Source organism: Leguminivora glycinivorella, chromosome 2 (assembly GCF_023078275.1).
Source record: "Leguminivora glycinivorella isolate SPB_JAAS2020 chromosome 2, LegGlyc_1.1, whole genome shotgun sequence".
In the NCBI taxonomy this organism is placed as follows: domain Eukaryota; kingdom Metazoa; phylum Arthropoda; class Insecta; order Lepidoptera; family Tortricidae; genus Leguminivora; species Leguminivora glycinivorella.
The window spans coordinates 24,008,201-24,031,607 of record NC_062972.1 but is presented as its reverse complement, the minus strand read 5'-3'; the positions used below and the strand labels follow the sequence as shown (position 1 = coordinate 24,031,607).

At 39.0% G+C, this 23,407-nt stretch overlaps 1 protein-coding gene across 3 annotated transcripts in view; it reads right to left on the bottom strand.

The window, feature by feature from the left end:
* LOC125236258 (lachesin-like) overlaps positions 1-23,407 on the bottom strand; it is a 177,525-nt gene that overhangs the window by 23,928 nt on the left and 130,190 nt on the right. For all 3 annotated transcript variants that reach the window (XM_048142958.1, XM_048142976.1, XM_048142967.1), the window contains 4 exons: positions 23,130-23,156; positions 14,153-14,285; positions 6,500-6,711; positions 5,595-5,808 (listed from right to left, as the gene is read on the bottom strand). In XM_048142958.1, the coding sequence (XP_047998915.1) occupies positions 5,595-5,808; positions 6,500-6,711; positions 14,153-14,228 (502 nt within the window). In that variant the 5' untranslated portion in view covers positions 14,229-14,285; positions 23,130-23,156. The remainder of the gene's footprint in view (positions 1-5,594; positions 5,809-6,499; positions 6,712-14,152; positions 14,286-23,129; positions 23,157-23,407) is intronic.

Genomic DNA, 23,407 nt, shown 5'->3' with positions numbered 1-23,407 from the left:
AGTGATTACTTGTTCGTCGACTGATTACTAATCACAAAGTTGCTCTTTCGTTGATTGACCTTACGTTCTTATTTTTACAGTACATCCACTGACGGACTAATAAGTAGGTAGGTACTTATACTTACAGTAAAATATAATTTCCGACCCACTTCGTACACTGTCAAAGTGACCATGGACATGATGGTCGCTGACTAGATACCTCGCGCCATTGTCACTATGACAAGGTACAAAATCGGTCGGAAATTAAATTCTGCGACTGTAATATCATAGATAAATTCGCAGCTGTCGATCTAGGCATGTTACTAAAATCAAACCAACTTTTCTGAGAAGTTGTCATCAGGTTAGGGTTAAGCTAACGGGGGTAAATTCGAACCCTTCCCTAAAGAAACTGTAATTCTAGCATAGGATATCTTAGTTAAGCGTGTTGTAGCGAATAGCGGTAACCCCAATTTCTTTGTTTACGTACATAACCACAAAGCTATCCGAAACTAGTAAACCGACGCTCGTATAAAATACAGTTATATGGTGTTTGTACCAAATAGAAGGAAAAAGGTTTCAATGGACGTAAAAGGAAACGATATAAGCTCGCCGTACTGGTATAAGAATTATTAACAAAATGAACAAAATGCCGCGGGGTTTTTTAGGTTAGTGCACAACAAACACCATGTTTTTACAAGCTTTTATTCAACTTGCCTTGTTAGTATGTTAGTTTGGGTCAAAACGTAGAAGCTAAAGACCCAGCTGAAATTTTGCACACATAATGTAAATCACGTGACAATGCAATATTATGGTATCATGGAGCTGATCTGATATGATGGAGCGTCGCGTTATGAAACGTCGTATCCCCATCGAGTAACGCCGTGGCTTGCGTGGGCGACGGTCGCGCGATGGTCGCGCGACGGCGATGCGACGCATACGAAATCAAACCTTATCGATATGGAAGTATGAGACGCGACGTCGCGCGACCGTCGCCCACGTAAGACACGGCGTAAGGGGTTTTTAGAAACGTCTCGGAGAGCAGTGTTGACTGTTGACAGAAAGGTACAGTACAGTCGGCGATAAAAGCTTGTTCCAAAAATGAAATTTTTGCAAAAAAACTTATTAAAGCTTGCTAATAGGAAAGGGTGATGCCCGAACTCAATATTTGACTGCGTAACTTTGTTTGGATATCTGAAATCCCCAGTTTTATTCCTTGCTTGAGCCTTGGTGGAGCCCCACGTGCTTGAAATTTCCATTTTTTGGTGTTTCGCTTATGCTAATTATTACGTATCTTATTTATATATTCAAGGTAGGTGTATCTACTCCATCTACGTCATTCTGTTTAGGCAGTAATCTGTCACTTTAACTCATTATTTATATAAACTGTATGTAGCTATGTACGTACGAAGGCGGACTTATGACATTTTCTACCAGTCATTATTCGGGCTGATTGATTGATGAAGTTGTTTGATGTACTTCACACAATTTTTCCCGGAATAAGAAAGCAGTCAGTTATAAAGTAACGTCCTTCATGTTTCGTGTCGTCACAGTATATTTAATAAAGAGTAGTATCGTACTGCCGTGCACCAAAACTTGGCTCTAAGGCAGATATCCAGTTTTTATAAAAGCTTCGTGATTGCTCTTATCTTCGTGACGTCATAAAGATTGCATCTCACCTAATACGTGACTTTTGTTTAATACAAAAACAGAAGCTGCAAAAGTCCTTAAAACTGATATCATATAGGGAATAAGTACATTACGATACAAATATGCGAAAAAAAGGAATTTCGAAACGAGTGGCGATAAATTAAAACACGACTAAAACACGAAGGCCGGCGTACACCCATCTTAAAGGCCGGCGACGCACCTCCAACACTTCTGGTGATTTGGGTGTCCATGGGCGAGTGATCGCTTACCATCAGGCGACCTGTCTGCTCGTTTGCCTCCTATCCCATAAAAAAAAGGGAGTGCGCATTCGACACGAGTTACGAATTTTCTTTTCTCACGTGTCTCGTACTACGTTTTTCAGTACAGATTACCCTCCGAAGTTTCGCCCTGACAAAAAGTGACCAGTTCTCGCACTAGTGCGTAAAAAAAGCATCATCTGTACTGAAATAGTACATAACGATACAAGTGCGTAAAAAAGGAAGTTCGAAACGAGTGGCGACAAATTAAAACACGACCGAATAGTGTTTTAAATCGACACGAGTTGCGAATTTCCTTTTCGCACGAGTATCGTACGACGTTTTTCAGTACAGATGGCTATCCGAAGTTTCGACCTGGCATACAATGAATTACTTCTCGCACTAGTGCGTAAAAATACAACATCTGTACTGAAAAAATATTCATGTTACTATACTATACTTGGCTTAACCTCAGATGTCACAGTCAAATGTCCTTAATAAAAGACCGGCCAAGTGCGAGTTGTACTCGCGTTGCAAGGGTTCCGTATACCACAAGAAGGGCTTAAGCGCTTTCTTTTTTGTTGGCACTTAAGTCATTTTGGCGAATAATCGATATTTTGAACAATTTCTACAAAAAACGGAACAGAAATGAATTTATATGTAATATTCAAACGCGCTCGCACAATTTCAAGAGATTTGGTAACTCCTTTGAGTGAAATTCGTAATTTGAGTTTTTTCTTTTAAGTCCGACTTACGCTTGACTGTAGAATTTTAATAGGTTTTCCTGTAATCTATAGATTGAAGGCTATCTCGTGTATTTTTCTGAAAATTTTACGCTTAGTAGTTTCGGAGATAAGGGGGGGGGGGTAAATTACATGAAAATTTCTTTACTTAAAATTATTAAAAAAAAAATTTTTGAAATACTTATAAAAAGCTCTTTCATTTGATATGATTGTAACACAATATAGTTCAAAAAACTTTGATTTTTAATTTTCACTTTTACCCCCCAATATTGGCCCCTATAATTAAATTTTCTTAATTTAAATTACATGTCCGTCTTTGGGTCACAAGTTAACATGTGTGCCAAATTTCAAGTTAATCGGTTCAGTAGTTTTGGAGAAAAATGGCTGTGACAGACGGACAGACAGACACACGAGTGATCCTATAAGGGTTCCGTTTTTCCTTTTTGAGGTACGGAACCCTAAAAAAAATTAATTTGTGGTTACTAAATTTACAGTAATCTTTGTAGCTGCGGTTGCTTTCAAAATTTATTATGATAGCATTTTATAGACATTTCAAATACTGAAATGAATACTGCAGCATGCGACTTATTACGTATAAATAGGAATATTAAGAAATGACATTGCATTGTTTACCTACTGATTCACTTAATTTACATAATTTACGTTTTTTTTGACATACCTACCTATATTGCTTTAACGCATGAACTAGTTTAATAAGTTTTGTTGAAATTGTAAGTACTATTGATAACGCTGTTAAAATATAAATAACTGTCTATTAATAATCCCTATTATGGGTGTTGCTGTTGTACCAGTGTACCCTCTTACTTATCAACATTTTGTGCCCTGACAGGGTGTCATGTACTGACTACCTATAATTATTAACATCTTTTGTAATGAACAAGACGTGTAATGTTGAATAAATAAATGAAATAAAATAAATGAAATAAATACTTTCGAACATTGTACACTTATTTAAAGTCACACACAGGTCGAACGCGATTAATTAACATTATTTTTACGTTGTTTTTTACGTTGGGAAAAAAGGTAAAAATAATGTTAATTAATCGCGTTCGACCTGTGTGTGACTTTAAATAAGTGTACAAAGCGCGAGAACTTAAAGTGTTATATTGTACACTTATTCGTTGATTCGTCATTACTCGTTGATCGCCAAACACCATGTTTGTTGTTTTTATCCTTTGAGTAATTATGTTAACTAGAGAGGGCACCTCAACTTGATTTTGTGTAACAACACTTAGAGCTGATCAGCACACACGCGCTTAGTCTGTGCCGAACGGCTGTGGTAGATTGATGTATCGCAATGAAAAATATTTCGTCTAAATAATGCCGTCATGTGTAGTGAGGTACTGCACAGACTGCTCAGGAAAATCTAACAAAAGCTAAGGAGTGACTTTTCATACGTAGGTTTACTGCATTTTTGTTTAAACACGCTTACTTTTAAAAAAATGTATCAATATAAACTCATGCCGAAGCGCCATGTTGCGGCGGCCATGTTTCGTTGAAACCAAAGAGTAAAAAATGCAACAAAAGCAGACGTGACAATATCGCAAGTTAGTTCAAGTTTCCTATCATACATTAAATTATATATATTTATCGACGCAAAAAAGGTTATTTAATTATTATTGTCAGAATTGCACAGTTTTCCGACATGTCGGTCTATAACAGATTCTCAATAAGTACGCGTGTCGAATTTCATGTGAGTATGTAAATGTAAGTGCAGTACCTAACCTGCCTGAATGAATTTGGGTAGGTAGACGGTCAAGCAAATTATGAGAGTATAAAAACGCGCGAAATTCAAATTTTCTATGGGACGATAAACCCGCGCCCATACATACATGGATGTAGATAAAGTTATATGTGGATAATTAGGCATTAAAACACTCATGTTATCTTATTAACACAACAAAAACAACACTCATCTTTTAATGCCTACCATTATGCAAATGTCACATAAATAACTAATATCCAGTTGCGGCTACGTGTACACATGTACGCTCAGTCCGTATACAGCTTTAAAAAATGTGGGCATTTGAAAAAATTGGAACTCACAGAGTTGTTAAAAAAAGTTAAATCGCTGTCGGTTTTGCAATGATAATTAAGCATGGAATTTCAATAAAAACATCGTGAATTATACTAAGCTATAATCTAAATTCAGAACGTGAAAAAAGTTTAGTTTTAAATACAGATTTCAAGCTTGATTATCATTACAAAACTAACAGCGATTTATGTTTTTTGTTAACAACTCACGCTAATTGAAAGTCATAAATTAAAAAATGCCCATGTAAACCCATGTCACTTCTATACTACGACTTCTAATCTATGCACTCTATGCAGGGCTCATCATCGCGACCGAAAGGTCGTAAGCGCCGAGTAAAATCGTAGCGCTTGCGACGTTACGGAAGCAGGCCATTGGTTCACACCCCGCCCCCTCACCCCGCCTTCAGCTTACAGGCTGTGACACGTTCGTTGTTTGCTATAGCTCCTCTATACGAAGTAATAATTACTCAATGTTTTTATCACGACTGCACGCCCGCCCCTTAACCTCGTTGCGCCTAACAATAACCTGCCGAAAAATAACCGTGTGATTCACGCAAAATAATAATTAGGTGAAAACGTCTTTTCTGCAAAATAGTGTTGATTATACCTATTGAGCGAAAAAATATTTTCATTGAATTTTGTACGACTCTTCAACATTCATTGATGTATTTTGGTAACGTTAATCGCTTAACATCAAGCGCCCGTCTGTTCGTTTGCAACCTATATTTAAAACAAAAACCTGCATTCTTAGAACGCGCAGCGTGCAAAATCCTTCAATATTGCTGGTTCCAATTATATTTTATGAGGAAGTCCCTGTTTATTTATGGGAAATCGTTTGCATTGGAGAATAATCACCATAGAAAATGGAGACACGCTAGAAAACACAACACTAAAACCATGCGAGATCACTCACCGACGACAGATAAGTGTACTCTTCGCACCAACGGCGGATGCGTCGATATCTGGCACTCGTAGAATCCTTCGTCCCGCTCGCTCACATACTGAATGAGCAAGCGCCAGTTGTTCGGGTGCTCGAAGGCAAGCGAGTAGCGAGAGTCCGCGGAGTATGTGTGACGGCCGAATGAAAGCAGGTGGAGCTCATCGTCGCGCCGTTTTACCCATGATATCTGAAAGAGCATTACGTTTAGATATCCTTATATAAAAATATAATGGTATTAACATACCACCAATGTCATATCAAAGAAAATGATTAAGTACTGAGAAAACGTGAAAAGTATCTATCCTAAAAGCCAAGCGTGCCCTCGTTTGTTGACACTGGGTATCGCGCCAATACGGAACCATTACGATATTACCGTAAGTGATTTTGACGTTGGTTAGGTACCAATACCAATAGTGGTAAGTAACACGCTACGAGGCGTGAACCATTGTACTCTTGACGTGTCTTTACTAAGCTCTGGTCTACTTACAGTTTTCTCCCCCAAGTCGTGCACCCTGCAGTGCAAGTGGACCCGGCTCCCGAGCTGCGCCGTCACGTTGTTAGTGGAGGCGTCGTCCTCGAAGATGGGCAGCGGCTCCGTCGTCGTGGTCGACACGTCATCGTGGTCCCTATACAGCTCTGTGATGATCAAAATGCCTTATTCACTATCTTATGTCTACTTACAGTTTTCTCCTCCAAGTCGTGCACCCTGCAGTGCAAGTGAACCCGGCTCCCGAGCTGCGCCGTCACGTTGTTAGTGGAGGTATCGTCCTCGAAGATGGGCAACGGCTCCATCGTCGCGGTCGACACGTCATCCTCTTGGTCCCCTTACAGCTCTGTGATGATCAGAACGCCCCATTGACTATCTTCTGTCTACTTACAGTTTTCTCCCCCAAGTCGTGCACCCTGCAGTGCAAGTGGACCCGGCTCCCGAGCTGCGCCGTCACGTTGTTAGTGGAGGCGTCGTCCTCAAAGATGGGCAACGGCTCCGTCGTCGTGGTCGACACGTCATCCTCGTGGTCCTCGTACAGCTCCGTGATGACCTCATGCCAGAACGGCCCGTTGACTACCTTCTTCTCGCCCGTGCTGAAGTCTGTGGACCGTTCAATTTATTATAGGCAGATGTTGATATGCAATTATTAAGTTCAGAGAACCGATCCTTTCTTGGGGCTGGAGCAAGTCAGAAGAAAATACTGACTAATAAAAGAGTAGATTACATATTTTTGTAATATTCTCAAAGGATTCCCAACCGTCGTCATCGTTAAATTTTATTGTATGGTTCCGCTTGATGACGTTGATATGCCTGTTAACTGTGGTTGATGCAACCTGGCTCTATTTGCCCCATCAGTCGTTATTCATTATTTTATCTAAGACACAAATGATACAATATTAAATCAGTTCTAAATTGAATAGATTCAATTAGTTGTAGCTAAATTGTAAGTATAATTTGCAAACAATGAAAGGTACTCAAGTACCAAGTTAAGATTACCTATTGTTTATTATATTCCACAATTGAATTACCCAATTACTTTATTGTAAGTGTTACATAGAACAACTCAAGTAGTTTCATGATAATTGACAGGTGAGCAGACGTCATTGCTAAGGGCAGACAGAGTTATTCAATTGAATTTGACTTATAATTAATCTTACCGTAGACATTTTAAACTGAGAAGACCTCTTTTCAAAGAGTTAAGCTCATAATAATTTTTAAGAAAAAAAAACCGCCTTCCTTTGGGGTTCTAGTGATAAATACTTTCAAATGTTGGATTATGTTATCAATTCGTCTGTATATTTATTAATGTTCAACGTCAACGTTCTTGTCAAAACACAAGCTTTGAAAACGTCCGGATTGAAAATTTATTTTTACCTATCTTACTCCTGATATTTTGGAATAGCAAATGTGTGCCAGATTGCTAAAACATACGTCGATAGTATATTTCAGACAAAACTGCATTTATACCCAGAAAAAGCGTCACAACGAGAACGAAATGCTCCCGGTTCGCAATGACAGCCGTCAAAGCCCCTATCACAACAAATACATTAATTGATAAATAATTAGTGTTTATAGCGAGTATACAAAGCTGTAAATCTCATTTTTGAAGTGTACCTGCTCAAGTGGTGTGCTTGCGATTTAAATCCAATCTATATAAGTTGGAAGTGGAAGTACCTACCTCGAATCGACAGAAGTGACCTTTCTGCCTAAAAGAACCCCTGCAACTGCACTGCAGCACACAGCGGGGGCCCAGGCCCGCTGCCGCTGCGCCTGGGCCCACGGCAGGGAATCAAGACTTAATTTTTATTCTTTACACTTTTAGTTAATTATATATTTAAGTGCTGTTTAGTTTTATATTTAGTTTAGTTTTAAGCATTTTATATATATTATTTTTAAGACCAGTTATTTGCTAATGCCTCTTTCTAACTCTGCTCCACCTGCTGCATCGTCAGAAAGCTATGTTCGTTGCCCAGAATGCACAAAACCCAACTACTTTAAAGGCTCCAGGGGCCTCAACATTCACATTAGTAAAAAACATCAAAAAAACAGCCACAGCCAGCCTGCACCTACGTCACCACAGCCTAACGTCGCCGCCACGCCACAGGTCACTGCCTCTGATACCCAAAATATAAATACACCCTTTTGGAAGACTTTAAGTGACGCAAAAACCACGCTGCCAGTTCTAAAACGCGTACCGCGTGGTGCACGCGTGACTGTGGCAAAATTTTTCTCTGAGATAATCAAACAAATTATTTCGAACAATTCCGTCCACAGTTGGGAGAACCTTTTGATGTTTACGTTCAAAGTCCTCCATATTAAACCTGATAAGAGTAAAGAATGTAAATCACTTACAAAAATTATAAAACAAAATTGCTGCAGTGACAATACAAATAATCACCCTGCGGATAGTTTAAAGCGCCCTAGCGGAAATTTGTTTAAAAAAGTGGAAAGCAAAATCTCTGACGGAGACATCAAAGGAGCTGCCCGTCTTTTGTTTTCTGACGATGCAGTGGCGCCGGTCAATTCAGACACTCTCGCAGCTCTTCACGCTAAACATCCACCTTCAGACCCGAACCTGGATCTTCCAGTTCCCCCTCAACCTGATGATCCCACTCTAATTGCATCCACCGAGGATGTTCTTGGAGCCATTCTTTCTTTTCCCAATGGTTCAGCAGGAGCCCTTGACGGTTTATCTCCACAACACCTCAAGGACCTTTTGTACTGTGGCTGCGGTGATACCAAGGAAAATCTCTTGAGGGACTTGACGGCTCTTGTAAACATCATGCTTGCTGGTCAAGTCCCTCTAGAGATCACAAACATCTTATATGGTGCAAACCTATGCGCCTTAACTAAAAAAGATGGCGGCATCCGGCCCATAGCGGTTGGCTCCACTTTGCGCCGCCTTGCAGCAAAAATTGCATGTCGCTCTATACTTAAAGACCTAGCTCCCGAACTTCAGCCTGTGCAGCTCGGTTTCGGGTCCAAAAGCGGCTGCGAAGCCGCTGTCCATGCCGTACGGACCTATATTGAGCGCCAAGCAGGAGAGGTTCTTCTGAAGGTGGATATCTCCAACGCTTTTAATTCAGTAGACAGGGGCGCCTTGTTGACACAAATTAAAGATAAAATTCCTTCTACCTATAACTTTCTCTGGCAGTGCTACAGTTCCCCTTCTAAATTGTTTTACCAAACTGACCCTTTGTTTTCTTCCGTAGGTTGTCAACAAGGCGACCCTCTCGGTCCAGCAATATTCAGTCTCGCCATTCATCCCATACTTAAAAACCTAAATTCTAAATTGAACATATGGTACCTAGATGACGGCACCCTCGGAGGTGAAGCGATTTCAGTTCTAGATGATTTATTGAAATTAAAAACTGATCTACAACTTATCGGCTTATCCCTTAACTTTTCAAAATGTGAACTCTTTGTTACAGAGACCTGCCCTAGCAAAGATCACATATTACAACAGTTCGAACAAGTAGCTCCAGGAATCAAAATTATTAATAAAGAAACGCTTCAACTCCTTGGTTGTCCCATCATGGACCAATCGTTTCATCGTTTCATAGACAAGAAAATCGAAATTTTTAAAGCGTCGTCACACCGTCTGGCTAATATCAACATACATTCGGCATATTGCATCATAAAACACTGTTTATTTGTACCCAAATTTACATACATACTTCGCGGCTCACATTTCTGGAAGCATCCTTCTCTGATCTCAAATTTGGACAATTTAGTTTTGGAAACACTCACCACCATCTTTAACATTTCCTTTAGCGAAAGATCATGGACCCAGGCTAGCCTACCCATCAGGTTAGGCGGCTTGGGCATCCGTAAAATTTCTAGTGTGGCGCTGCCTGCGTTCTTGGCTTCTGTACACGGTGCTCAAAACCTCATCAGGAAAATTTTAGCCCCTTCCATTGGGGTCCTAGAGGCTGCACACTGTACCGAGGCCAAGAATGTTTGGCAGCTAACATGCCCAAACATAGACCTGCCTGTTAACCCATGTTCGCAAAAGCAGTGGGACGGGCCTCTCTGCCGTCTAACAAGGGACCGCCTCCTAGAGACGGCTCTTGATTCGGCAGATCGGGCTCGCCTTCTCGCTACCGCGGAATGGGAGTCAGGTCTGTGGCTACATACACTCCCATCCACCACAATAGGAACATTGCTGGACAACACCACATTCCGATTAGCCACCTGTCTCAGAATAGGGGCATCAGCAAATGTGCCTCATCGCTGCCAGTGTGGAGCTACGGTAGACAGTCTTGGCCACCACGGCCTCTCATGCAGCCGAAGTGCCGGGAGAATTCCTCGCCACGCTAGCCTCAACGACGTCATCCGGAGGGCCCTTGCTAGCGCAAAAGTGCCGGCCGTCCTCGAACCCAACGGCCTGGCCAGGGTTGATGGAAAGCGGCCTGATGGGATGACGCTGGTGCCTTGGAGTATGGGTCGGCCACTCGTCTGGGATGCTACATGTGTAGACACCCTAGCTCCGTCCCATATTCCAAGCACTAAAGTTGGTGCTGGTGCGGCTGCATCCTCGGCTGAAGACCTCAAACGTCGCAAGTATGCCAACCTCGGAAGTAGCTACATATTTGCGGCGTTTGGGGTTGAAACCTTGGGGCCGTGGGGGCCTAGTGCGCGTCGCCTTTATGAGGAGCTGTCCAAGCGCCTCATAGACGCATCTGGTGACCAGAGGGCTGGCCAGTATTTCGCTCAGCGGATAAGTGTAGCTATCCAGCGGGGCAATGCGGCCAGCCTTCTGGGCACCTTACCCACTGGCGACGATTTGAGCCAAATTTTTTATTTGTAGATACGTAGTATAAGTTTTTATTTATAAGATTTTTAGTATAAGTGTTTAGTTGTAAGTTTATATGTTGTAATTAATGTTTGTTATTCGATATCTCCGTCATTTCTGAACCAATTTTGAAATCTGGATGATTCTGAAGTACATACAGATGAGAATGATTATCAGAACGGAACTCTAACCAGGGGCGGCTCACTCTTCATCAGCAGTTCCACTGCACCAAATGTCACTGTTCTGGACGTAAGTGCATGCTGTTCTTATAAAAATACCAGTCACTATAAGTGTGCCGTTCAGATTTGAGGAGTTCCGTTCTGACCATCATCAGCAATTCCACTGCACCAAATATCACTGTTCGGGACGTAAGTGCATGCTGTTCTTATAAAAATACCAAAGTCACTATAAGTGTGCCGTTCAGATTTGAGGAGTTCCATTCTGACCATCATCAGGAGATCCACTGCACCAAATGTCACTGTTCCGTACGTAAATGCATGCTGTTCCTTTAAAAACACAAAAATCACCATATATATGCCTTTCAGATTTGAGGAGTTCCCTCGATTTCTCCAGGATCCCATCATCAGAATTGGGTTCTGAGAAAAATGCGACCAATCTGTATGCATATACATTCAATAAAAAAAAAAAAAAAAAATCGGTCTAGTAACGACGGAGATATCGAGGAACAAACATTAAAAAAAAAAAAAAACATACAGACGACTTGATAACCCCTTCCTTTAGATTTGGAAGGCGGTTAAAAAAGTACAATCCACTTGAACAAAAATATTTTTATAGCGCGAATCGGAAAGTGTCAGAAATCCTCGCAATTTATATCGTCCGGTGTAGATTTTAATTAATCGGAGCCAATTTATTCCAGACTACATTTGGCTTCACGCCATCATTCTCCGTGAAGTTAAATTTACAGGATGTAGTTTGAAAACTAACGGTTTCCTTTTAAACTTCAGCTGCTTTAAAATGGGTAAACTTAAAGTAGTAATACGTGTGAACTAATCCTGGACCTAAGAGTATTAAACATTCAGGGGATACAAAAGAAAACTTTGCCGTTTACAATATATTTTATGTTGCATGAATGGATTCTGCTCGCCTAATACATATTTTATGTATATAAGTTTAAGCATATTCATATTGTTCATGTACATTATGTACAATCATCTGCAGAGGGAGGTAAATTGTTTAACTGTTATATCGGTATCTTAATAATAATGTTAGTTAAGTATCATAATAGTATTTTAATGATATGTAACACAATTTCGATACACAATTATTTATACTAGATTATTGGGTATAACTGAGGTTAATTAATAACGATAAACTAATAATCGTTTTAATATCCCGTTAGTTTGATACACAAATTAGAGTAAGGGCCGGTAACCAATATCCCCGTTAACCAATATCCATATATAACACTGTTCATCATATCAACCATAAAATATCTAATAAAACAACATTTTAGTGGAAGAAATTTATGGTTACAAACTTTAGGTTAGTTCACCCTTCCTATTAAAATGTTATCAATAGCCACTCAATAGCATAATTGTTATGTGTGACCTATGGAGAGTTATACTTTATTTCAGAAGGCCCATGGGTTATAATTATACAGTGCGTAAACGTAATAAGGGCGATAAATGAAACCAGGCATATAATTCAATATTGTTATCATTAATTAAGAGGTGGTTTTGAGTTACTCTTAATTTTCAGCCCATAATTAATTTTTGAAAAATTTCCCAGCAGCAATGTACTGTAAACGTGGTTGCGGTGACAATCAATGACAACTGTCAACGAGCGTTTAACGCGAGTGTGTTTGCATTACGTTGCGGGCCGAATTAATTTGTATGGATAAAAAAAATATTTCAATTTTAAGTAAAAGTTATCTAATTCCATTTTTTATGTCCTATACTCACCACCGTTAAGAGGTTCGCCCGTATTAGGTTTACACCCTGTATAGTTATACCTAGATATTTTTCTAACACTAACGAAGTGACACTAGTGACTTCCTTTCGATATTTAGTTTATCGATAACTTACATTATAATGTGTCATTAATTATTGCCGTGGCACGGGATCTTGAGTAGTTTCATGTTCTCTGCCTACCCCGTTTTGGAAATGTAGGTACTTGTATAATTGTACATTATGTGGGTAGGATTACATTCACATAGAATAAACCAGTCTCAGCTCGCAGCCCGTGTTTGATTCACGACTCCTAAACTAGATATCTTAACAGGGAATACAGGCTTAAATTTAGGTGTAGGTAGGTATATAACATGAATGTTTTACAAAAATGTCACATGTTTGAAAATAAATGGACAATAATAATAAAATTAACCATATTATAACAGTTTATATAAGTTCTTACATTATTATTCAAGATTTTAGAGGTTATTATTAGGTTAGAGGTTATTAATTGTTAACCTTATGTAAGGCTATTTTATTGATAACAGGATTGTCGATGTTTTTATTTTGTCAAGCACTTACAACTTGACGTTCGTGGTAGAAAAATATCTAGGTATAGTTATAGGTATATACCTATAGGCATAACAAGCGCAGATACGGATGCTGATATTACAAAATAATGTGTAATCCTACATGCATTTTGCAATAAAATGTCAACATTAACCGTCAAATTTTTCAGTTGACATCTTATTGCAAAATAGATGTGGGATGACATATTATTGCGTATCAACATCATACAGCCTGTTTGAGTTTATGAAATGGGGAAAAATAGTTTTACTCAATAATCAATCAATAAGTGTATATTACCTAATTATTTGGCTGAGGGAAAAGGTTGTTTGCAGTCAACAATAAAAGCTTGTACCGAAAATTGAATATTATATTGTATAGTTTATGCAATAAAAATATATATATATCACGAAAATTAACGAGTTCAACCAAACAGCTTCAGTGCGTGGCCCTCCAAATATGTAGTATATTTTGACTTGTAATTTTGTATTGCTGAAATATAAGCAGTCTCTTATTCTGTCAAGCCTCGGTCCCGGGTTCGAATCACGGTAAGGGCATTTGTTTGTGTGATGAGCACATACATTTGTGCCTGAGATGTTTTCTATGTATTTATATATCGTTGTCTGAATACCCACAACACAAGCCTTCTTGAGCTTACCGTGGGAAGTCAATCTGTGTAAGAATGTCCTGTAATATTTATTTATTATTTATTCACATACTCTCATAGTAATATAAGTACTAGTACCCATATCAGCTTAAAGCGAATTACCTGGTATTTGTGGCGCGATCACACAGAGCGTCCTCGTGAGCAGCGAGCTGAAGACCAGGAGGCCAGCCGGCGTCATGGTGTCAGCCCCAACGCTGAGGGGCCATAGACTTCATCTGTCTAGCCGGGGTTCATCCTACAAATAAATAAAAAAACATTATAAATAATAGATAAACAAAGCGCTGGTGGCCTAGCGGTAAGAGCGTGCGACTTTCGATCCGGAGGTCGCGGGTTCGAACCCCGGCTCGTACCAATGAGTTTTTCGGAACTTATGTGCGAAATGTCATTTGATATTTGCCAGTCGCTTTTCGGTGAAGGAAAACATCGTGAGGAAACCGGACTAATCCCAATAAGGCCTGGTTACCCTCCGGGTTGGAAGATCAGATGTCAGTCGCTTTCGTAAAACTAGTGCCTACGCCAAATCTTGGGATTAGTTGTCAAAGCGGACCCCAGGCTCCCATGAGCCGCGGCAAAATGCCGGGATAACGCAAGGAGGAAAAAAAAAATAATAATAGATAAACCAAATTGAAAATCGCTATTATACCAAGAACATCATCATCCTCCTTGCGTTTATCCCGGCATTCGCCGCGGCTCATGGGAGCCTGGGGTCCGCTTTGACAACTAATACCAAGTTTTGGCATAGGCACTAGTTTTACGAAAGCGAGTGCCATCTGACCTCCCAACCCGAAGGGTAACTAGGCCTTATTGGAATAAGTCCGGTTTCCTCACGATGTTTTCCATCACCGAAAAGCAACTAGCAAATATCAAACGACATTTCGCACATCATATAAGACCCGCAGTTTGAACCCGCGACCTTCGGATTGAAAGTCGCACGCTCTTACCACTGGGCCACCAGCGCTTTTTTGCGCTATTATTATAGCAAGAACGTTTCAATATATTAAAATATCCGAAACATAATGAAAAGGTTTTCAATTTCAAAAAGCACCAATCAGTATCCGAAACTTTTTTTAAATTGAGTCTACCTCTATTTTCGATTCCAATCAGTGACTGTATGTGAGATGGCATTACCTACACTTCTATTGCCGCGCATCGCAATAGCTCCTACCAGTTTAGTTATAAATTCGAATTTCGTTTGAGATAGAGCCGCTAACTTGATTTAAAAATGAACACGTATGAGAGATGAAACACAGTAAGCAATTACTGGGTGCCACATATTCGCTGGGAAATGCTTTTTGGTAAGGATTTTTTTTACCTATTTTAGTTAATGTTAAAAATATAACTAAAATCTCACGTCGTCTTCATTGACTACTATGTATTTGTAAAAGTAGAATGTCAAAGTATTTAGCAAATGACAATGCTATGACGTAGGCACGTTGTATGAAAAATAGTAAATTCTACGATGTTATAATCGAAACATTTTTCACGTTTTAAAATATTTACTGTAGTTAGACTTATATTGACCGGGATATAGATCATGATTACCTTTTTGATTTTAGTTGAGCTCCCGATATTTTGACGCAGTTGCATGCAAAACTGACGAAGACGGGTGATGTCAAAGTTGCGTAGACAGCGCCTTCGTCAGTTTTCCGTGATCATGATGCATGCAACTGCGTCGAAAATATCGGGAGCTCGACTAAAACCGTGAATCATTCAAAACTCTTATTTACTGTGCCATATGTGTCCATTTCACATCCACACACACTGGAACTAGTAATAGAAAAATACCAAGAGAGACGGAGACCACTGTACATTGCCTATGTAGATTACCAGAAAGCTTTTGACACGGTTTCACACAAAAGCATATGGGAAGCGCTGGGAAATCAGGGAGTAGAACACCATTACATAGAACTCCTCAAGTGCCTCTACAAAAACAGCACAGGGAGAGTAAGACTAGAAAAGACGGGTCCGAGCTTCCCCATAAAGAGAGGCGTAAGACAGGGAGATCCTCTCTCCCCAAAAATATTTATAGCCATCCTAGAGTTAATTATGGGACAGCTAGACTGGAAATACTATGGTATAAATATAAAAGGCAAATACTTAAGTCACCTACGTTTTGCAGACGATCTCGTCGTTCTGGCTGAAACGGGATCTCAACTTCAAATTATGGTGGAAGCTCTACATAGAGAAAGTATTAAAGTAGGTCTTGAAATGAACCTAGCTAAAACTATGGTAATGACAAACAGTACAGAGAAAACAATAACAGTAGGAAATAAGCCCTTAAACTATACTAAACAATACATATACCTCCCTCCTCCTTACCTGTGTGGTGACGGGTTAAGAATTTCACCACCCCCTTTCTTCCCGTGGGTGTCGTAGAAGGCGACTATGGGATATGGGTTAAATTGTGGCGTAGGCGAGAGGCTGGCAACCTGTCACTGCAATGTCACAGTTTCGTTTTCTTTCAACCCCTTATTTGCCAAGAGTGGCACTGAAGCTTTAGTAGTTTCATGTGTTCTGCCTACCCCTTTATGGGATACAGGCGTGATTGTATGTATGTATGTTGTATGTATGTACATATACCTCGGAAAACAAATAAGTTTCAACAAGACAAACAACGAACTGGAAATTGAAAGGAGAATACACAGCACGTGGAACAAATATTGGAACTTGAAAGAAATCGTCAAGAGTAACATGCCCATAAGCCTAAAAACTAGAATTATGAACTCGTGTCTACTACCATGTCTAACTTACGGCTGTCAAACATGGAAGTTCACAAAAAAAGTCAAAGATAAAATAAGAACTTGTCAAAGGGGAATGGAACGAAGTATGGTCGGCATCAAAAAATCCAAAAAATAAGGCATACCAAGATAAGAAACTTTACAAAGGCCAAAGACGCACTCAGACACGCCAAACAACTAAAGTGGAAGTGGGCGGGACACGTTTCACGAGTACCAGACCAGCGCTGGACTAAAAATGTGACGTCATGGAAAGGGCCACTAGGAAAACGGGGCAGAGGTAAACCTGTTACTAGATGGGAAGACGAAATCAAAAGTATAGCCGGTCAAAATTGGATGCAAATAGCCCAAGATAGAGACGAGTGGAAAAATCGGGAGGAGGCCTTCACCTGCGAAGACGGGGTTCTTGCAAGATATTAAAAAGATATAAAATAACTTTTTAACAAAAAAATAAAACCGCCTTCAAAAAAAGCGTGTTACAAAACACGGAGAAACTAAAAAGCCAAAAATAATAAACCTTCGAATTCAGATTTCTTATCGGATTGCAATAATCTAAACATCCAAATTATAAACAAATCAACTATTTTTGTAGTCGGTACCAGACCTGTTCGTCGCCTTGCTATTTCCTGTTTGCCCCACCCAACCATACGCAGGCTGGCCCCGACTCCAAAAATAATTGATTTGTTTATAATTTGGATGTTTAGATTATTGCAATCCGATAAGAAATCTGAATTCGAAGGTTTATTATTTTTGGCTTTTTAGTTTCTCCGTGTTTTGTAACACGCTTTTTTTGAAGGCGGTTTTATTTTTTTGTTAAAAAGTTAATTTATTTGTTGATTTTTAGTGGTTCCTAGTGATATTATATGTATCAGTCCGAATATATGTACAGTAGTGAAAGAATTGTCCTTTAACTCCTAACCGTTGAGGAGTTGACCTTCCATCATCAGCTCAGCCACATAAAATTATTACCATCAGGCGCAAATACTGGTGTACCTTTGAAAATGACACAAAAAACATTACATGTGCCTATAACATTTGAAGGGTTCCCTCGATTTCTCCAAGATCCCATCATCAGACCCCGACTTGGTGCCAATGGGACCATCTCGGGGTTATACCCGTTCGATCAAAAAAAAAATTTTGAAAATCGGTCCACGATTCTCGGAGATATCGAGTAACATACATACAAAAAAAAATAAAAAATAAAATAATAAAAAAACATTCAGTCGAATTGAGAACCTCCTCCTTTTTTGAAGTCGGTTAAAAATACGATCGGAGCGCTAACCTTAAAAGTACCACGATACGTGATATCCAACCAATATCCGATATCTTAAACTGTAACCTCAATTATATGAACGATATCCCTGACATTAAGTCCAGAGATCTCTAAAATACTTATAATACTTGGCTTGCTATGTTGTGGGTGCTTTGCCCACGGCAAACATAACTTCATATTAGTGTAATGCAGACTGAGATAGCTTAGTAAGGTGGCTAGAGTGCTACCAACGGCAATTTGCAGGAAATAGTGCTGAAAGAGATTTTTATTATTTAATAACATGGGAGCTTTATTTATTTTAAAAAATAGGTAACATTCTTGAGAAGTTATACGTCATCGCTTATTCGATACAGAACTACTTATAATTATAACAAACAAATGTCCTGATCACATTGATCACTATTGCCCCGTGATGGGAAATAGGCATGTATTCTGCTTTACGTAATATGTATTATAAATGTTAAATATATGCAGTATAAAATAACATCTATTAAACTGTGCAGTGACGAACCCTACGTTTGTTAAGATAAATAACATGCATGTACACAATAAACCAGCAATTTACAATTTTATAAATCATTTCCGCCGCATTGACGAATCACTTCAGCGTGGCCCAGTGTTCATCAACGTTCCAACTTGTAATAATTGACCACTAATGCACGGAGCCACACCGCAAGCGCGAATGTCCCGGAGGCCGATTCGAACATCTGTTATAATATCAAAGTCAAGCAATATCTTTAATAAAAATTTTACTCTGAAAATATATTATTTTTGGGCTCTTAGGTACTCCGACAGGAACCTAAGAAAACTGCATATAGTTAATTTAAGATTTAGCGGCAATATAAATTGAAATATAAACTTAAAAATCCCAAAAAAAATTGATAAAAACAGAGATCAGTCATGGGTCAGGGAAAAAACTGCCTTCATCGATCAAATAAATATCGTTCTAACGGTTATTGCTCCCAACACCATCAGTAAAGTTTAGCCTCACTCATACTTTACGACTACCTCGAACATGGTTTTGATATTGACAAAAATTAACAATAACCACAACGACATATTCATTCAATTCATTGACCTGTGTGAAACTTACTATCTCTACCTAAACTTGAACGTGCTAATATGTCAGTACAAGAAAGAGAGAGAGATAGAAAGATAAAGACTTACAGCATGAAAATAAATATTTCTTGCTTCAGAAGTAATTTATTAGGTATCTACTTGTATTGGTAACAACATGGTGAAATGGTTGGTCATGAAAGATGTTCAGTTTGCCTGTAGTAAATGTTTAACCGCACGCCAATATCGATACCCGAGAAAGCGAAAGAGAAACGAGCGTAGCGAGTGGTTCGAGAAGTGGAATCTTGAGCGTTGCGAGGGTTTCAAGGCACGAAGGGTAAACAAACATTGCCCCCGAGTAAAACACATAATTGTTCACCACACCAACACGAACAAAATACTGACTATAAAACGTCAAACTAAATCAAATCTATGAATTTATTCAATACTTTTAATTCAAATTTATAATTTATAGGTAAATTCTACCTGGCAGCTCAAGATATTAAATTAAAATTTGTATTAAATTACTTTGCACTCTTGTGGATAAAATGCAATTTTGCTATCTGTTTTCGAATAGCAAAGTAAGCCTTTACCAGTTGTTTGGTGAAAATAAATGATTAATTGAGTGCTGGCTTTCCTCAAAAGCGCCTCATCCTATCGCGTACCTAAAATGTGAGTTTGAATCGGCCTCCCGTATGGCGGCCGAGTATTTACGGCCCGATGCAGGTTTGTTCGGGAATTAATGGGTTGCGACACACCGATACGCCTGTAACAATTCGATTTCACCTACCTACCTATTTAGGTAGCAAGATACGCGAACGTGCGATTTGAATAGGTTTATGTATTCAATACGTTTTGATGTTAATGTGGAACTTTATCTTTTTACAGGACGCAAGGAGGAAGGTTTTCTCAAAAAATCCAAATATAACTATATTAACTATTCCAAATTAATGCTTAGTAGAATAATTGGAAGACGATGTAAACACGTGACGGTTAAGAATTTCACCAACCGCTTCGTCATGTGGGTGTTGTAGAAGTCGACTGTGGGATATGGGTTAAAATAGTATCCAAACACAATTGCTAAGAGGTGGCACTGAAACTTGAGGAGTTTCGTGTGCTCTGCCTTCCCGGTTTGGTAATACTGGCGTGATTTTACATTTCCCGAAACAGCAATCAGATAATAATTATTTTATCCTATTGTTGCATAGATTGCGGGCGCTATACGTGCAGTGCATATAAAAGGGTTAAAAACGAGTTTTCATGTTCAAAGTTCTTTAAAATTACACAATTTCTAGACCTTATTATATTGAGATCGATTCATTGCAAACTTTGACAGCATTCCTCTAACGTAGCTAAAAACAACGTTCTCTCGCGTCCATTTCAGCAGTAAAAAGATAGCTAGACTAAGTTCACAAACAAGTAAATTTAATCGGAACTCCTACATACCTTCTATCAACAGTAACTTTAAGGTAAACTAATCTCAAACTTTTCACTTTGCGATACGTCGCGTTCTTGGTTGCTTTTTCTGGAACGGTTTTGAAAGCGCTTGCATCTTTATTGAGGAGTGTTTTAATTATATTTTCTCAAGCATAGCAGAATTTAAACCTTTTAGAAGAAATTCAAAGTCTTTGTAGTGAACGATTGTGAACAGTGAATACTATTTATTTCGTTTGGATAGGGCTACAATCTCACAGCAGAATATTGCCATAATATCTCCCAATAATATTGCCCAAATCTAATGTTTAATTTGTTATTTTTTGTATGTCTTAGGTATTTTTTTTTGTGAGTCATGTTTTGTATTTTGTAGTTTCACAGTGCCTTGGTGTAAACTGTAATGCTGTGTTACTTTTTGATTAAATAAATAAATAATGTTCGCTATTGGCTCTCTGATCTAAATTACACCAAGGCTTTCGTACTATTAGGTGATTTAAGTCTTCATTAGCCCAAGAAAACAAAATCACCGTCTTGATACGTAATTTCGTTAAATTCCAGGCAAATTGGAATTGTTGCTGATAATTAATGGATCTTGTTAATCTTCGTTACCTACAGTTCATGTAATTTTTGTCATGGAAGTTGTTATACAGACGGCGGCGTTGCCAGATGCCGTAGCCGAATGGCATTTCTGCGTTGCAAAACGAAAACGAAACGCCGCGAAAGGTAGTCTGGCTCTGTCGCGCCAATACGCAAGAGCGATAGAGATAGATATCTACGAGCGTTTCGTGAGTGTTTCGTGAGCGTTTGTGCCATTCGGCTACGTACCCTGACCTGTCAAGTGTGCTTGACTTTCATTAGCTTGGTATCATCATCATCATCATCATCATCATCATCATCACAGGCCTTTGCGTCTATTGCAGACGATTTAAACATTGCTGCTTCGACAATGGGTTTGGTGACTGTGGAGGCCGATTCGCGAGCGGCACGACCTACCATATTTTTGGCAGAGAAAACTTCATACCACCTGAGGTTCCAGTCTCGGTTTGCTTTCTGCGACACCTTTTACTATCTAAATCATTAAACCATGCTTCGTCGCATAGCCTTCTCCCCTCCACAACACGCTTTCGCCATTGACCACGGTCTTCAGCTAAGGTTTCCCAGCCTTGATGGTCGATTTGAAACGCAGACATGTCTCGCTTAACACACTTAGCTTGGTATACATAATAGGAATGTATTGTTTACCCAGCAGTAAAATAAGTTACCAAAACTAACCAAATCTCAAATATTGCTTGTACTCGTATGAGTTACAGTAGAGTTGCACTGGCAGCCCATCTGTATCGTGCTTTTTTATTATTTTGAATTCACTTTAAAACCTTATTATAACAAACATAATTATTATTGCAAAGAAAAAAAAACAGGTACATTTACTTTCGAACCATGCCTATAGAATTTTAACTTGTAAATCATGACCAATTACCGTCAAACAAAGAATCAGTAAAATAAACAATAAACTCAATATCGCTGAAGACAAATATTTCACAGAAAAAGACTTGCTCGGATTGGACACTTTCCAAATATTAGGGGCGTCCTACGAATACTGAATGCTAATGCCCGGGTTTTCATTAATTTTATTGCATTTGTGAGATTAGATCGGGCGACATTTTGCGTTAAAATTGGAGACAGTTATTATTTATGGCCTTTTGATCTGAGGATTTGTGGACGGATTCTGTATCGTTTTATTTTGTTTCGAGATCTGAACTTCAGTAGCATCCTAAGTGGATTACAAAAACGGTACAGCACTAAGAAAGGTCGGCAGTCTCGCGTCATTATTTAATGTGTTCGTTGGCCGTCCTAAATCTAGCGCAAAATCGTTGTCTGCGTATTGACCTCCTGATAGTCGAATTGAAAGTTATATGAAATCGATTATTTTATTATTATATTGTGGTTTCATTTCGGGTTCGAACCCCGGCTCGTACCTACCAATGAGTTTTTCGGAACTTATTTGCGAAATGTCATTTGATATTTGCCAGTCGCTTTTCGGTGAAGGAAAACATCGTGAGGAAATCGGACTAATTCCAATAAGGCCTAGTTACTAGATGGCAATCGCTTTCGTAAAACTAGTGCCTATGCCAAATCGGGATTAGATGTCAAAGCGGACCCCAGGCCGCGGCGAATGCCGGGATAACGTAAGGAGGATGATGATATTGTGGTTTCATTTAAACAAATCCATTAGCGTGACAAAAAATATGAGGGAACTTACATCCATACCTACACATTTTCACATTTTGTCATATAAATACGATGTCAGTCTGGTGCCTTAACAGATTTTGAAAGGAAAATGTGTGTAACCTGTCTTCATCATTCACCCGACACCGGTTACGTCTACTCCGATGATCGATGGTAGATTGCAATATTTCTCTTCGAAATTATCGCTTGGATATAGGAACTTATTGTTTACAATTCCTTTAAACATTCTGCACTAGAAACCACAGGAATTGACCTACAAAACAATTATCTAATTGTGATGCATATACAAATTACAATTAGGTACTTATAATTTTATTTGTGTGACAAATCTTACCATTATTTCCTCTTCGGTTCTTTAAATCTGTAACAAAACAAAGGAAAATTAGATATTTATTTATTTATTGGTACTATCAGCAGCAAAAGAACATGCAGCTTATAGTACCCAAGTTGTACTACTACACAGTAAGTTGAACAGCAATTCATAAATGTACACATAAATAATGACCAGCTCTGCCAAAAGAGTTCTAAAACCCGCACCATTTTACAAGTTTTCACGCAGTTTGCATCCATTCACATTCCATCTATTCAGAGAGAACTAAAAAATCACGATAC